The sequence below is a fragment of the Macrobrachium nipponense genome, chromosome 2 (genome assembly GCF_015104395.2).
Source record: "Macrobrachium nipponense isolate FS-2020 chromosome 2, ASM1510439v2, whole genome shotgun sequence".
Taxonomy (NCBI): Eukaryota; Metazoa; Arthropoda; class Malacostraca; order Decapoda; family Palaemonidae; genus Macrobrachium; species Macrobrachium nipponense.
This window is the reverse complement of record NC_087201.1, coordinates 93,081,715-93,098,213: the sequence shown is the minus strand read 5'-3', so window position 1 is coordinate 93,098,213 and position 16,499 is coordinate 93,081,715. Positions and strand designations below refer to the sequence as shown.

The 16,499-nt window shown below is 49.7% G+C and overlaps 1 protein-coding gene across 1 annotated transcript in view; it reads right to left on the bottom strand.

Annotated features, from left to right (window-relative positions):
• LOC135220792 (centromere/kinetochore protein zw10 homolog) overlaps positions 1 to 16,499 on the bottom strand; it is a 310,898-nt gene that overhangs the window by 25,477 nt on the left and 268,922 nt on the right. The window contains exons 14-15 of the mRNA XM_064258288.1: positions 13,886 to 14,023; positions 5,351 to 5,484 (exon numbers count right to left, since the gene is read on the bottom strand). Coding sequence (XP_064114358.1) covers positions 5,351 to 5,484; positions 13,886 to 14,023 — 272 coding nt within the window. The remainder of the gene's footprint in view (positions 1 to 5,350; positions 5,485 to 13,885; positions 14,024 to 16,499) is intronic.

Sequence of the window (16,499 nt, the reverse complement as noted above, 5' to 3'; positions counted from 1 at the left end):
AACATGATAGTAAGCGTCTGTAAGATCTATAGAGGTGGTGACGGCCCCACGGGGAAGTAAGTTCCGCACATGCGAGGCTGTCAGCATCTGGAACTTGTCGCAAAGAATGTATGAATTGAGCCTTGACAAGTCCAGAATCACTCTTCTTTTGTCTGAGTCCTTTTTTGAAACAGTAAACAGACGTCCTTGAAATTTTAGTCTCCTTACTTTCTTTATGGCCTTCTTTTGTAGGAGATCTTTGGTATATTCTTCCAGGTCCGCTGTTGGGATCTGGAAGAAGTTCATTGGTGATGGGGGCCCTTTCTTCCATTTCCATCCCAGGCCCTTGGAGATTATACTGTGTGCCCATGGACTGAAGGTCCAATGGTCTCGAAAGAGATATAATCTCCCTCCTACCTGCGGCCCCTCACTGGCTGGCTGCAGGTTTGTACCCTCTGCCTCCTTGGAAACCTCTACCCCTTGAGCCGCTCCGTAGTCGGGAGCTGCCTCTGGCTCTACTGCTACCCGCATGCCTATTGTAGCTACGAAATGATTCCCTAGCTTCATAGGCGGGGTTAAAGGCGGGGGAGGTCATGATGGCTGTGGAGGTTGAGGGTTGCTGGGCCAGCGGAGTCTGTAGCAGAACAAACTGCTGCTGTGGCTGAGCCTTCGATGTTGAGGGCTTCCCAACTTGTGATACTGGGACTGCCTGAACAATTGTCTGAGGTCGAGAGGGCTTATAGGGATTGTACCTCCTCGGCCTCTTCTTTGCCCTAGCTTGATGTCCGGGTGCTTCAAACTTCTGTTTGAAGGGAAGTCCCCACCGGACCTGGAGGCTCTGGTTGGCTCTAGAGGCTTCCCGCAAGACATTTTCTACCTCTACCTGAGGGAACAGGTTCTCTTCCCAGATTGACGCCTTTATCAATCTGTTAGGTTCATGTCTGATGGAAGCCTCCGCCAAGACGTATTTCCTGCAAGTTCGTCTTGCTATTCCAAATTCGTATAGGTCTGACTGGAAAGTCTGTAATAGACTTTTCGTCAGGACCAGGAATACTTGCTCGTCCCGGTAAGTTGTGGCTACCAACTCCGCCGAGGTGAGGAAGTTGATAGACCTTGCTAGTCTCGACCTAGCCTCAAACTCTGTTTTGATCAGGTTCTCCGGAAGTTTAGGCAGCTTCTCGGTGAATAAGGTGGAGGCACAGTCCGCGTCCAGTTTACCTGCCGTAAACGTGGCCGGGGCTTCATTCCAAAATTCCCTACTCGCAGGAAAGAGAAGGGAGGTAGCCTCAGTCTCTTTTAAAGCAGGGAGAGGTTTATCCTACGCTATGGCTTGGAGAGTTAACTCCACCACCTTGTCGATGCAGGGCGATGGGACTCGATCCGGGGTCACAAACATAGTGTATGTGCCCTTGTGAGGCGTTAACCTGGTGTTAACGCACTCCCATTCGGACATGGTGAGTGCCCAGACAGCTTGGGCTTGGTCCCTCGGGAAGATCACCGTCTCCTTTGGGACCTTGTCCACTCTCACTAGTGCGTGCTCCGCTAGTCTGACAAACCCGGGGAAGGGGAACTGGAGACCTTTCAGGAAAAGCTCAAAGTCTTCCAGTGGCCGGGTCCCGCACCCTTCGATGGTTAGCTTCCCATCTACGTATGGGGCATGCATAGCAAGCCACCACGGATTGTTTTTATGGAAGGGTGGAAGTTTGGAAGCATCCGGCACCGCCATAGCCAGCGCCGGGGATCCGAAGTGGAGAAATCCGGTCATCATCTCCTGCAAAGGTTTGATTTGCTCAGCCACCATGTCAGAAACTGACTGGCCGGAGACATCAGATTCGGAGGCGCGTCACAACGACTCGAACCTCTCATCTACTGCTTCCCTAACTCTCGACAATAGAAGGTTAGCGAGCAGTTCATGGTCTACGCCGGACTCCGTCGCCTTGGATTTGGCGGACTTTGATCTCGATCCCTTTGAAGGGAGAGAACCCTTGGCAGCAGGCGACTTGTCATAAGATGACGATGGCCGTGGGGCTGGAGATGACTCAGTCGCCGCTGACGGAGTCGGCTTTGATCCCTTGGGCAGGGATTTCGGTCTCACTGATTTTTCCTTGGGACGAACCGACCGTGAGCTGTCCCAAGTAGGGGCAGACTTGGAGAAGCCCCGGAAAGAAGAGAAGAAGGAGTTGGGCTAAGGAGACTACCTGCCTCACTTACCTCACCACTTACCTGCTCTCCCAGGGTCATTGGTTCTGTATGAATGTTGATGGCAGCCACATCCGCCATCAAATCCTCTTGGTCATCCGGCAGGGGTGCCATCTCCGCCCGGATGGCGTTGATGATTGGAGCCGCCAGACATGGCTGGACAGATGCAGAGGGGGACCCCTTGAACAAAAGGGCTCCCAGGCTGGCATCTAAGATGTAGGGGTGACCTGATGGCGTGTTCCTTCCGTACCCGGAGACCCAGCGCCTCAGGTCCGTCCTCGTGTCCTGGCGGGCCTCCTTGGCCGTCTGTCGGGGAGGAAAGGAGAATTAACCTTCCCGACATAGGAAACCAGTTTGTTAAACAATTTTGTTACACGGTTTATCACAAATTTTCATCATGAAAAATGGGAGGGATTAAGATGCTTACCTGCTCGCTCATGAGAAGCATCACCATCTCATAACAGATGGTGCAAGCCTCCGGGTGCCAGACCATGTAAGGAAGCTGCCCCTCCTCGCCTACGAAGGGGACGGAGCAGTTGGCGTGGGAGCGGCACAACTCGTGCCAATTGGTCTCACCTAGGGAGGCGGAGCACCCCGTCGACTGGTAGCACACCTTCTGTAATAGTAATTATTAATGAGTATCAGCCTCAAGGAGAGCTGGAGCTACTCCAGCGAGGGTATGCAACTTAAACTAGATAAAGTTAAAGTCTTACTCATTAATATATTCAATTCACTGACTAACTTTAATTAATATCTAACCGCCTGCTCTCGATCCTGCTCCTGGGTTCAATGTAGGTCTAATACTTGAGATGCGATATCCGCCAGACTAGGAGGAGGACAGACCTCAACTCTGTATGGCTGGCCGGACCGGAAGGCTACGTATGAACGTAGGCGCCTACAAGATCTCCAAAGATTGAGTACTGAGCTATGGCAGGTTTAATGCAACACTCCGGTGGCGGATGTGAGGGTGAGTCACTCTCCATCGGCACCGCAAGGGTCCGGAGCTGTTCACTGTATGGTCCCTCAAGGCTTAGCTCACTTGAAGTCTCGTTTCTCCTTGTCCTAGCCACTGGCTGTGGAACGGACCGAGGTGGCGGATCAGGGGAAGATAATTCCATATCTGGCGTTGCCTACCTCTACTGAGGGGGTGGGAGCAAGGCTCCTGCCCCAATTCCACGGTTAGAGGAGCCGGAGAAAGAGACAACAGAGCAGCGGAGCAACATATGTACTACCCGAAGCTATGTCCGTCATCCGGCGGGGCCGGGGGACTATACGCTTGGAACTCTAGTACCCATCACCCCCCCACACTCGTCCCCCTCCTTCCAATTATGTGAAACTCAAGCGGCCATTCCTCATTAAGAGTACTAGTACCACGAGTTACAACGGTTCGGCTGGGCCAAGCCTAGTAGTGGGTAGGGGGGGAGGGGGGTGGTCGGTCGTGATTGCCTGGCTACCTGCCCGATCAGAGGTGGCTACCTATTAGCGGTTGTGTAGGCTACCACTACAGTTGGTAGTGTGACTGGGCCTATGGCCCACCGTGGTTGGTATAGCAACCAGTTGGGGTGGCCCTCGATCGAGAGGCATAACCTACTACTAAAGGTTAAACCGAAGGAGGCTAGGCCAAGACGAATGTTAACCAGACCTTTTATGGTACAGTAATACAGTATTGCATAATGAAAATAATGAATATACATACATACTTGATAACGAGGCACTATGGAAGAGTTGCAAGGGGCTTTTATATATTTTTGGGAAAATAACCGAGATCGTTAGCGACTCGGAATGTTAGGCTAAATCTCCTCTAGGATATCGTTATGCGGACATTAGCCCTCAACTAAACTCGAATTTATTCGATTCAGACTGGCCAGGAGGATAGATACCGTAAAATGAAAGAGAGAGGGGGCTCTCTTATCATTGATATCCCCCTTGAAGAGCTTTAACTCTGTCAGGGGAAGAGGCATAAGGTTAACGGTTAAGGACAGTTAGCCTACCTTATTAATCTACTTGGGCTGAACTGATGGGTGGCAACTCTTCCACCTCTTCAGTGAATTAATGAATAGAAATATTTGCATCTATTTATTTTGTAAAGAATAATTCATGCAAAATTACGTTGGGAAGAGAGAAAGAGTTTCTAACTCTCTCTCTCTCTCCTACTAAATAATAGACTGCTCATAGCCTATCAAACATGATAATCTAATATTATATCGAGATTAGCTCGAACGCGCTCTTGAAGCTGGGAAGGGGGGGAAAATACTTTGAACGGCCTCTGTCTAGCCCACAGACTTACCCCAGGGTATGTCATGAGCGCGTTCGGTACTTCTACGACTCAATTTCAAATGGTAACAGGTGAACACATGAATTAGGTACATTTAATACAATATCATCTCTGATTTATTCCTATTTTGGCTAAAACATGAGTACCTAATTCCCACGCGTTCTTGCTCATGCTCACAAAATGGCAGGGACGCCGACTTCCCCGCAACACTTTTTACGGGGCCGAAGGCTATTAAATTTGGGAAGTCCCGCAACCTTATAAGTTACAAAAAATGGAAATTGGGGTACTCAACTTTGGTGCAGGAGTAATTTCCGAAGAAGTCATCTCGAAATACCACTTAAATGCACAGTTTACCAAGAGCAAGAAAAAGCACGTCGTTGGTTCACCAGTTCTAAAACAGGATTGGAGATGGCGCTCGGGTCGGGTCGGGTAGTAGTAGCAGTAGCGAGGGGGAGGTAATAGCCGCTGCGACGGCTCTCCCCATGAGAGGGGTTTTGGAGAGGAAACCTCTAATTGGCAGAAGACCTGTGAATAGTGGCTTCCACTCGCCTTGTACTTTATACCTGACGCCATTAGGGTGCTCGCGCGAGGGTAGTAACCTAAGCATACCATGCTAGCTTTTTTCTCTGGTATATTTAGAACCTATTTATACTAGAAAAGTGAGCAGCAGGATCCTTTTCACCGGCGAACACAGGTCGAACCCGGAAAAATACCATCACAACAGAAGGGAATTTGGGCAAAAAGTACACAAGACAAATATTAAAATCACTATAGCTGATGATAAATGAGAACAGACTGATATCAGATAAAATATAACTCTGATTTATCTACAAAAACCACAGCTTAAGATACAAGGACAAAACTATTCTCAGAGAAGTCAAAAGATGTATTACTTACTATGAACAGAGCTGGTACATTATCCTTCAGGAGATTCAGCAAATTGATAAGAGCTAAGGCACAGTCTGCAGATATGTCTTCCAAGCTCACCACACGTGTTATTACCTCCTCAATAACAGAACTTATCAAGACTCCTGGAAGTTTAAGAGATTTACATTGACTATTGGTTACTACTGATTTATGTCCTTCCACTAATGTTTACTAAGTGAAAGATATATAAGCTATTATACAATATCCTTTTACTTCTGATGAAGTTAACATTAAGGTCAAGAGATTCTATAAAGGGTAAATGCAAAAAGTAAGTGCAAAACCAGGTAAACATTATTTTAATAATATTAAGCACAACTGCACAATGAACAGATAAGTTCAGAACATGAAATAACCTTACTGGTCGAGAATGACCTGGAGCCCCAGAAAATAACAATTTGTCGGAAATTGTATTTTTCCTAACTATACAAACCTGAGGTCCTTTAACAATAGGAAGGTACTTCGCGGCAGCTGAACCGGTCATAAGCTTCGAACAAGGGGGTTCGGTAGTTAAATACTTGTCCCGCAGTTGGCGGTCAGCTCGACTGCGAGGAGAGGAGTCACTTTGCTTTAGGCCCAGGAAACGCAGAGTGAGGGGTGGCATGAGGTGGAACTAAATGTAAAGGACCTCAGGTTTGCATAGTTAGGAAAAATACAATTTCCGACAAATTGTTATTTGTTCCGATATGTATACAAACCCTCGGTCCTTTAACAATAGGAAGACTCACTTCTTGGTGGGTGGAATCTGAGTCTTATGAACAGACTGGTGTTCGTCCTACCTTGGATTCCCTCCCTGGTCGTAAGAGCAGAGGGAGGGTTCCTAGCCTCTGCCCAGCTGATTGGGGTGTGCACAGCAGGATCAGTGGTCAGACTTCTGGACCAGATTTATAAGAGGGAGGCAAGCATACCTCTTATAAATAGCAAAAGGCAAGAACTAGTTCCTACTTCAAGAGCCAAAGTAAAGTTATTGGTTTGTTTCTTGTTGGCTTCCACTCCCCCTCCTTGTCAGGGAGTGGTGGATAAACACTCCTATCCCTACTGAAAGGGATAGAATGGAGCTCGGTTGTGTAGCTTACCTGCATTGGCCTCCTGTTCAGCGTAGTGACGACCGCGGCCCTCTGCTCACAGGTAGAGGAGAAGAACGAAGGAGGAAGAGAAGCCAGTCACACACTCTTTCACTCGTCCATTCATGCAGTCACACAAGGATGCGATGCTGTTCTGTCCGCTTGGGTGCTGGGTAGACTACACAACTTGTTGAGCAGCCACCACGGGTCCCAAGGAAAAAGTGCCCAAGGACCTGTGGGTGATATCCCGAAGGTAGAATGAAGTGAAGGTCGTCTGGTTGGCTTCTCGGACGAAGGGTACAGGTGTCGTCACTGCCAGCTGTCTCGTACGCCCTCCTGATCACCTCACGCAGCCAGAAAGAAAGTTTCTTGGAAATTTCTTTCTTGGTAACCCCGGAGCTAACGAAGAGGCGTCGACACTCAGGCCTGAGGTGCCGAGTTCTCTTCAGATAGCGCCGTAGCACCCTCACAAGTCAAAGCAGTATCTCATCTGCATCTCATTATCGGTGAAGTCCTTCAGGGAGGGGATCGTGAAGGACTCAAACTGGTCGTCAGGGACCGAAGGATTCTGAGTCTTCGTTATGAAGTTCGGGACGAAATCGAGCGTCATGGATCCCAATCCCCTGGAATGCTTGACATCGAAGGAAAGACCATGAAGTTCCCCTACTCTCTTCGCTGATGCCAGGGCCAGCAAGAAGAGGGTCTTGAGGGTCAGATCCCTGCCTGACAACTCTCGGAGTGGCTCGAAGGGTCTGCAAGTCAAACTCCTAAGGACAAGAGTCACATCCCAACCCGGGGGCCTGAGTTCCCTGGGTGGGCAAGACCTCTCGAAGCTCTTCATCAGGAGGGAGATCTCGAAAGAAGAGGAGATGTCCACACCTCGCAGTTTAAGGACTAGGGCCAGGGCGGCTCTGTATTCTTTAACTGCAGAGACGGAGAGGAGCTTCTCTCGGCGAAGGAAGATGAGGAAATCCGCTGCCTATTGAAGACTGGCTCTGAGAGGAGAGACCCCCCCGTCCACGACACTAACCACAGAAGACGGACCACTTCCCCTGGTAGACAGCTGCAGAGGACTATCTGAGGTATCCAGCCATCTCAGTTGCTGCGCTGCGAGAAAAGCCTCTTGCTCGTAAGAGATGGTGGATAACAGCCAGCCGTGAAGACACAGGGACTCGACGGACCGGTGGTACCGTTCTACGTGTGGCTGGCACAGGAGGTAGTGCCAGGGGGGAATCTCTCTCGGCGCTTTGGCATGCAGAGCCAGCAGGTCTGGATACCAAATGGCTTGAGGTCGTTTGGGCGCCACCAGGATCATCCATAGGTTCGCGGTGATCAGCGCCCTGCTGATCACTTTGCGAAATCAGACAGAACGGGGGAAAGGCGTAGACGAAGAGGTTGTCCCACGGATGTTGAAGAGCGTCCTCTGCAGCTGCCCATGGGTCCGGCACAACCGAGTAGAAAACCTGGAGTTTTCTGTTGTGCCTGGTGGCAAATAGATCCACGACTGAACGCCCCCCACAGGTTGAAGAGCCTTTCTGCCACATATGGATGAAGAGACCATTCGGTTCCTATCACCTGATCCCGACGGCTGAGCTTGTCGGCTACCACATTCCTCTTGCCTGGAATGTAGCGGGCCGACAGCTCTACTGAGTGTGCCGCGGCCCACTCGTGCACCTGCAACGTTAACTGGTGCAGCGGGAGGGACACTAGGCCCCCCTGCTTGTTGACGTACGCCACTACTGTGGTGTTGTCACTCATCAACACCACCGAGTGTCCCACCAGACGGTCCCGGAACTCTTGGAGAGCGAGGAACGCTGCCTTGAGCTCCAGGACGTTGATGTGAAGGTGCTTGTCGCAATGGTCCCACACACCTGGAGTCAGCAATTCCTCCAGGTGTGCGCCCCATCCCTCGGTCGATGCGTCCAAGAAGAGCAGCATCTCCGGGGGGAGGAGGAGGAGGAGGAGGAGGAGGAGGAGGAGGAGGATAGGAGGAGGAGGAGGAAGAGAGAGAAGAGAGAGAGAAGAGGCACTCCTCTTACGAGATTTCCGTCGTCCAGCCACCAGGCTAGGTCCTGCCTCACCTCCTCCATGAGGGACACTGGGAAGAAGGGAGGGTCCCTTGCCTGTGACCAACACTCCTTTGGTCTCCACTGAAGAGACCGCAGGTGAAGACACCCGTGAGGGACTAGCTTCTCGAGAGACAACAGGTGACCGATCACGACCTGCCACTGCTGAGCTGTTTGCTCCTGTAGAGACAGGAACTGTCTTGCTGACTCCCTGAACCTGCTGATCCGCGAATCTGCGGGGAAGACTCGCCCTGCTACCGTGTCGATCAGCATGCCCAGGTACTTCATTCTCTGCTTGGGCTCGAGATCTGACTTCTCGTAATTCACTATGATTCCCAGATCGTGGCAGAATTCAAGGAGTCGATCTCTGTCATGCAGCAACTGCGAGCAGGAGCTCGCCAGGACTAACCAATCGTCGAGATACCTCAAGAGACATATCCCTACTGAGTGGGCCCAAACTGACACCAGCGTGAACACTCGCCTGAACACCTGTGGGGCGGTTGAGAGACCGAAACAAAGTGCCCTGGATTGGTACACCGTCCCGTCGAGGATGAAGCAGAGGTACTTCCTGGAGGATTGATGGATGGGTATCTGGAAATACGTGTCTTTCAGATCCACTGAAAGCATGAAGTCGTCCTCCCTGATGGAAGCAGGCACTGAATGTGCTGTTTCCATCGTGAACTGAGTCTGGTGAACGAATCAGTTCAAGGGAGAGCTCTATCACCGGGCGCCAGCCCCCCGAGGACTTCTCCACTAAGAAGAGTCGGCTGTAGAAGCCCGGCGACTGATGCTGTACGATCTCCACAGTACGTTTGCTCAGCATGGCTTCTATTTCCTGCCAAAGCGTCACGTCCTTGGTCGAGCCAGGAACGTAGGTTTGCAGATGGACTGGGTTGGAGGTGAGGTGGCTGAGACTCGAAGGGTAGTAGATATTTCCTCCCGAAGGACGTTTACTATCCAGGTCTCCGCACCATAGCGCTGCCATGTTGCCCAATGGGTCGCTAGGCATCCTCCCACTTCCGGCAGCAGGTGAGGGGGAACGCCGTCCCTATCGTTCCCCTCCTCTCTTCGAACTCCTTACAGCAGAAGTTGAAGGCAGGGTCTTTCCTCTCGGCTTCGACGAGGCGATCGTGTTGGCCGCAGAGGAAGCGCTAGCTAAGCTCTTGGGCTTAGCCGCAGTCGTCCAAGGTTGCCCAGCCACCTTCGAGACTGCCTGGTGGACAAGACGGTCACTGTCGTCAGTGCGCCGCTCTCTGGGGAAGAGAAAGAAGGAACTCTGCACCGGTCCGTTGCGAAGACCCAGAGCCGCCTCACGCCCAGACGCCCTGGTCACTCGGGTGAGAACAGCATCTCTACGCCGAAGAACCAGGTTGGTCCACAGGTTAGCTGTCTGGTGGGCCAGGTAGGCGATGGCCCTAACCCCCGACTGGCACAGTCTCACAAAAGCCGGGTCCCCTTCAGGAGTGATGCTCCCCAAGGAGGCCGCGGCTTTCGACACTGTGAAGGACCACAGGTCAAGCCATGAGACTGCTTGGAATGCTGCCACTGTGGTAGATTCCAAGGCAAGTGCCTCCTGCTGCAAGAACCAAAGGTTCTCCGACAGGAGCTGTGGCAGAGACACCCCCGAAGTTAGCCTAGCTAGCTCCAGGTTAACCTGTTTGGCTGGCAGAGGGTCCTCTGAAGGCACGTAGAAGTGCCTCTGTTGTGGTAGAGGTGGAGGAAGGAGCTTGGTAGACCTACCAGACCGAAGCGAACCCTCCTGTCCGGAGACGAGAGTGTCCACTTGGCTCAGCACGCTGTCAGCCAAGGCCAATCACGGCAGACCCACCGTCGTCCTGGGTTTCTTCTTAGGTCCCCAGAATGAATCCAAGCCCGATGTGGGCTCGGTAGATGGGAGCGGCGATCCTTCTCCGAGGTCGTTGTGCTGACGAATCAGCGCAATTACCTCCATGAACGACCTCTGGATCTCAGGAGCGACTGCATCCTGTGGAGACCGACCGTCAAGCCCGTCCAACAACAATGCCTCCCAAGACCCTCCTTCAACAGGAGGAACCACGACAGACCCCTCCTGGTCTCCCTGCCACTTGTGCATACGATCTGGTTGGTCCGAGGACCGTGCCAGGTTCGTAGGGCGTCGTGGCGGAATCAAGAGGAGTGCGCCCCTCGCGATCACTCCTGATCGCCTCAGTCATCCTGGTGAAGCCCGAGGAAGTTGAAGGGATCGGAGAAGCAGACCTGACGCTTCCACCCCCCCATCCCCCCGCCCACTGGCAGAACCGGTGTGCTGAGGGGGCTCTGCATGAGATTGCCAACCCGCGGTGGCAATTGGGTTGCAGGCCTGGTCGAGCGGCTCCCCCGGGGAGAGCAGCTGGACCAAGAACAGTGGCGACGGTCCTGAGCGTCAGAAGAGCGGCTGCTGGTCCCCCTCTCCGCCCAGTCCTGGTAGGAGCGGCGGTCAGGGGACCTGCATTGTCCACTGTCGCGGTGGGAGCGAGGCCTGTCCTCACGGCGCATCATGCCGCTTGGACCAGCCGAGGCTGGTTCAGGCGACCGAGGGGACCACTTCCTCACCTCAGCCCGCGACCAGTCTGGGACCGTCGCGTCAACCCTGGGTACCAGCGCGTCGCCGCGAGAGCAATCGCTGGTCTGGTGAGAGTCGCCTAAGCAACCCCCGCCATTCTTCCACTTCGTGCCTGGATCCTGGCGCCAAGCGGACTCGGTTGCCTGGGTCTTGGCTGTACAGTCACCCGCAGGTGACTGTACACTCGGTAAATCTCGCGAACGAGAGGCCGAGACGGTACCTGGCGTTGAGGCAGAACCTCTGGCGCCAGGTGAGGAGGTACCGGTGTTAGCCGGCACTCCTCCGGTCCCCGTCTTCTTCTTCCTTGCGGAAGGAGAGACGGGCCCCGTTCCCGAAGGAACAGGAGGACCGACGGAAGTCCCAACTGTCCCACCGGAGTGGGACAGACCCTTAGAAGTCTCAGCGCGAACCTTCTTAGGGGGGGAGGAGGCAACCTTCTTCTTCTTTGGCTGTGGGGCCTTAGAAGTTGAAGGGGAAGCGGCAGCAGACGACGACGACGAAGAAGACGATGAAGACGAAGACGACACCTTCCTCCTCCTCCTCTTCTTCTTTGTCAGCTTCCTCAGCACCACCGTCAGGTCTTCCATCCAGGACGGAGTCGGGGCAGTTGCCGAAGCAACAGGGCCTGACTGCACCTGTCCGGAAGGACCTGGGGTGGGAGCAGCAACATCACGGGCAGGAACGATGGCGGCTGGAACTGGTACCAGGGCTGAAGCGGCAGCATACTCAGGAACAGGAGGCGGGGCAGGAACTGGCAGCATCCTTTGCACAGGAGGCAGGTCTAGAGGAGAGCTCTTGGGACACCGGAAGTCTGGGGCTGTAGCAGGAGCGGCAAACCCAAGTGGCGGCGTCACAGCGGGCATCGAAACCTCCAGCAGCGGTGCCTGCACAGCAGCTGTCGGGTTCACCGTGGCTACGTGCTGAGTGTACACCAGGTGTGGTGGAGCAGCGTAGCCCGGCGTGGACACCATCGTGGTGGTCGGCCCGTGTGTTACCAGCATGGCGCCTCTCGCCAGGTGACTCGGCAGCCCCCTGGACCGTTGGTGTCCCTTGCAGCCCCAGCGAGTACCAGGCCCGTCCAAGATCGTCCCCCGTGGCCAGCAAGTCTGAGGAAAGAAAAGTTGGATGAGTTAGTGAGTGTGTGGGTGGGTGGCGTGAGGTGTGTGTGGGGGGGGGACAGTTCCACCCTGAGCGAACGGAGGACCCCAAGTACAACTGGATGTTGGGGTATCTCGCCCCTGCCCCCTTCCACGCTTGACTGATCGAGAGAGGAGAAGGAGTGAGAAACCTCCCCCGAAGGGGAACGAGCCATACGAGGGAGCTGAGATGGAGGGAGAAAAGAGGAAGACGTGTCCGTGACCAAGGGCGTAGCCGGAGAACCTTCCGACGACTCCTTGGCGGGCTTGCGGGGCTTCTTTCTCCCCCCATAGCACTCCCACTGCTCCTCCGACCAAAAAATACAAGTATCACATGTCTCGGTGCGAGAGCATTCTCGCCCTCTACACCAAGTACAAAAATCATGAGGATCAACCTCTACAGATGATCGGAAGGCCCCACACTTACGGCCCTCCACACCAAGGTACAATCTGTGGCTGATGGGGGGCGAGGGGGTCTCTCCGGCTCTCGTGGTTCCATATCCATAACAATGAAGCACTGTATGAATAAAAAAACACACATGTACTTACTTATATCCTTTGCACTAACACACAGTAAAAGGAAAAGCAAAAAAGTCTTCACGTAGAGAAGCAAACCAAGCATACGACAGAAGCAGGCAGAGAGACGAGCAGTACGTCCATCCACTAGCGCGGCCGAAAGCAAAGTGACTCCTCTCCTCGCAGTCAAGCTGACCGCCAAATGCCAGACAAGTAGTTAACTACCAAACCCCCTTGTTCGCAGCTTACGACCGGTTCAGCTGCCGCTAAGTACCTTCCTATTGTTAAAGGACCGAGGGTTTGTATACGTATCGGAACTAACAAGACTTTCAGCATAAGTATCAATTAGTTTTAAAGAGGGAGAAAGCAATTAGTACCCAACATGTAAGTGGAAGTAAATTTATATAAAGGGAATTACAGTAATAGCTTCTTTCACTTGATCAAACCTAACATTTCTTTAAGTTAAAAGGCAAAGGAATCGAGAGGTAAACTACTTTATTTAGTGCTATTAAGACACACTGACTCCAAACATCTTTGTTTAATGAGATATTCCTAATGTTGACAAATCAGAGATGATGGAACACTTTACTTTGAAGAGCACAAACCTACAGTATAACAAAACCTTCAACATATTTCTGTAAGACCCGGGAGCTGAAGAGGTAAAGTGAACTGCAACTGATGGCTTATATGAAAGTCAGCATCTGACCTCAAAAGCAACATTTTTTCAGTTCCATGACAGACTTTTGTTTGTTTCAGTCATCCAGGAATAAGTAAAATTTTGCAAGATTCGTTTTTACTGGCATCTTAATAACTATGCAAATCTTCTCCAGTCACCATTGCTTCATGGTAACTGGAAATGTTTCCATCAATTCCTCTCTCATATAAATAACTGCAGGATGGTTTTGGTAATAAAGACCGTTCTGAATAGATTCAGCTAAACCATTCCAGGAGGTAAAATTCTTCCTAAACATGGCCACAACTAAATCTATTACAGCATTTCACTAGTAAAAAAAGGTTCATAATTAGCATAAACATTTTTACACAAATGTAATATCAATTTTAAAGGCTCACTGATAAACAAAAAACATCAATTTTACATGACATTATAGTGAAATGCAATAACTATACACATTTACTGTACTTACCCATAGCTTTGGTATAGACAGAACAAGGAAGTACAGTTTGCCAAACACGATGCAGCAGCTGCAATTGGTGAAGGCACTGCCTCATGCCCTGTTCTGCTTTACTGACACCATCTATGTTACAGCCTATTGTGTCTAAGCCTGAAAAAAGAAAAAAAAAAGTCTTTATAGCTTGAGAAAAAACGAACAGTAAAAGTTAATATTGTCACCAGTGAGCTGGGCTGAAGAATCCACCAAAGGCTACGATTTTCTTGTTTTGTTTTCCTGGACCTTTAAATGTGAAGTCTGCCAAAGATGGCCTCCATCACTCCCTATGGAATCATTATTATCAAAACCTCTACTTCTAAGACCTTTGAGAATGTATCTGTGAATTTACCTTCTCATACAGACTAGGATTTTTCAGTCTACTGTGATCATCTGTCAGTGACCCAAAATTGGAGTTTATGGCAGTAATTATCCTTGTTCCCGATGCAAGATAATGGTCATTAGCAGCTTGAACAGTTTTCTCAGCTTCAGCTATAACCAGGTATAAATTTAACAATATATTTCACGATCGATCTTTGATTACATTAAGATATCTCAGTCCTATTCTACAAATTTATAACAACTACGGTAATAGTGTACTATAGTAGGTAATAGTGTACTATAGTACGATGATTAAAATACAAGCCAAACGGATGTTTTTATCCAACTCGGTTGTACTTATAAAATAAAAAAAGTTGTTTCTCATTCAGTTGTTCATGGCTGTTACACGTTTACGCAACAAGTATAACGTTAAAATCATACTTTCATCATTCTCTTTTGTCGTTTTTGAATTTAAGTAACTAGAAGATGGGATAAAGGTAGGCTATTGTAATTTGCTCTCTCATAAAATTGGATTATCTTAAGACAAATTATCATAACTTGAACATTACAGCTACCTGTACACTGTATAAAACCTTCTTATATCTTTACATACTCAAGACACCCAAAGGATTAAAGCTAGGCTTTTTTCACTTTACAGTATTTATATTACTATTACTATAATGTACTGTACAGTGCTACTGTACAATAAATTCTATAGTACTATACTGCATAAATATAATTTTCCTTATTGCGCCACTGCGAGATTACAGCGCTGTTTGACTGGTCTAGGGTGATGTTATCGGGTCTAGTATTCTAAAAGAAGGTGTGTGGCAGCCGTAGGCTTTAAATTCGCTTAGCATCGAAAATCTCTTAGCGTCGGCGGCCAGGAACGGAACCCCTGCCGCTAACCGAGGGCCGCCTGTAATGCTATTGTATATCCAAAAGTGATGTCAAGTGTTGATGACAGAATCTATTAATTGTGCTATCCTGGACACAGCTTGCAGTTCTAGTGTGTGGTAGTGATTGGTTAAAAGCATAGACACAGTCTTTGTTGGATGAGAATAAATGAGAATAGAAGAGGAAGAACGTGAAAAGAAAGTGAAACAACGTTTAGGTTCGGTGATAGTGATGTGTAAAAGTCAATGATGAAAGTAAAATTTTCAGTGAACATCACAGGTGACAGAGCAAATGTGATAGCAGATGTGGTGAACTGCTCTATCCCCCTTTTATTCAGTAAAAAATCAATGAAGAGAGCACAAATGAAATTGGAATTAGAAAATTATATTACAGAAAAATAATGGAAAAACCTGAAACTGAGGTGCATTTCCTCAGGATACTATTGCCTTCCACGAAGGGATGAGAAAGAAGCCTGGAAGAAAACAGAAGAGACAATGATAACCTTGGGAGATAATGAAAGGGAAAAGTAGATGGGAAAATTATACCAAAACTTGGGCACCCCACATCTAAAAGACTGAATCAATTGTTGAAGGATGCTGGTGTTAAGGAACTGGTTTGGGACCTCCTGTGAAATTCTTGTGTGATAATGGTGGGGAGTTTGACAACAACACTTCTAGAAACGTGTGAGAGCATGACCATTCAAGTGATGCATACAGCAGTATATTCTCCCTTCAGTAATGGCCTGTGTGAGCATTTGTTTGTTTGTTTTTTGTACAGTGCTTTTACATTGCATGGAACCAGTGGTTATTCAGCAATGGGACCAATGGCTTTATGTGACTTCCGAACCACGTCGAGAGTGAACCTCTATCACAAGAAATACATATTTCTAATCCCTCAGTGGATTCCCCGAAAATCGAACTCGCGGCCACCGAGGTGGCAGGCCAAGACCATACCGATCACGCCACTGAGGGGTGCTTGCGTGAGCGTAATCAGGCAGTCAGACGAAATGTTGACAAAAATGATGGCAGAACAACCAGAACTGTCTTTAAAAGTGGCTTTGGCATGGACAGTCAATAGTAAAAATTGTCTCCAAGTAGTAGGGGGTTTTACCCCTTATCAACTAGTGTATGGGCGGAATCCTAACCTACCATGCACCATGAATGATGAGAATTTCCTGCCATGGAAGGTACAACATCTAGTGAAATGGTTGCCAAATATCTCAATGGTTGCCAATCTGCAAGAAACGCCTTTATTGCTATCGAAACTTATGAGAAAATACAACGAACACTAAGACAAATTAAGGACCACCGGTAAAGTTCTAAAGAATGGAGATCAAGTCTATCTTAAGAGGGAAGAGCAGAAAGAACGGAAAAGA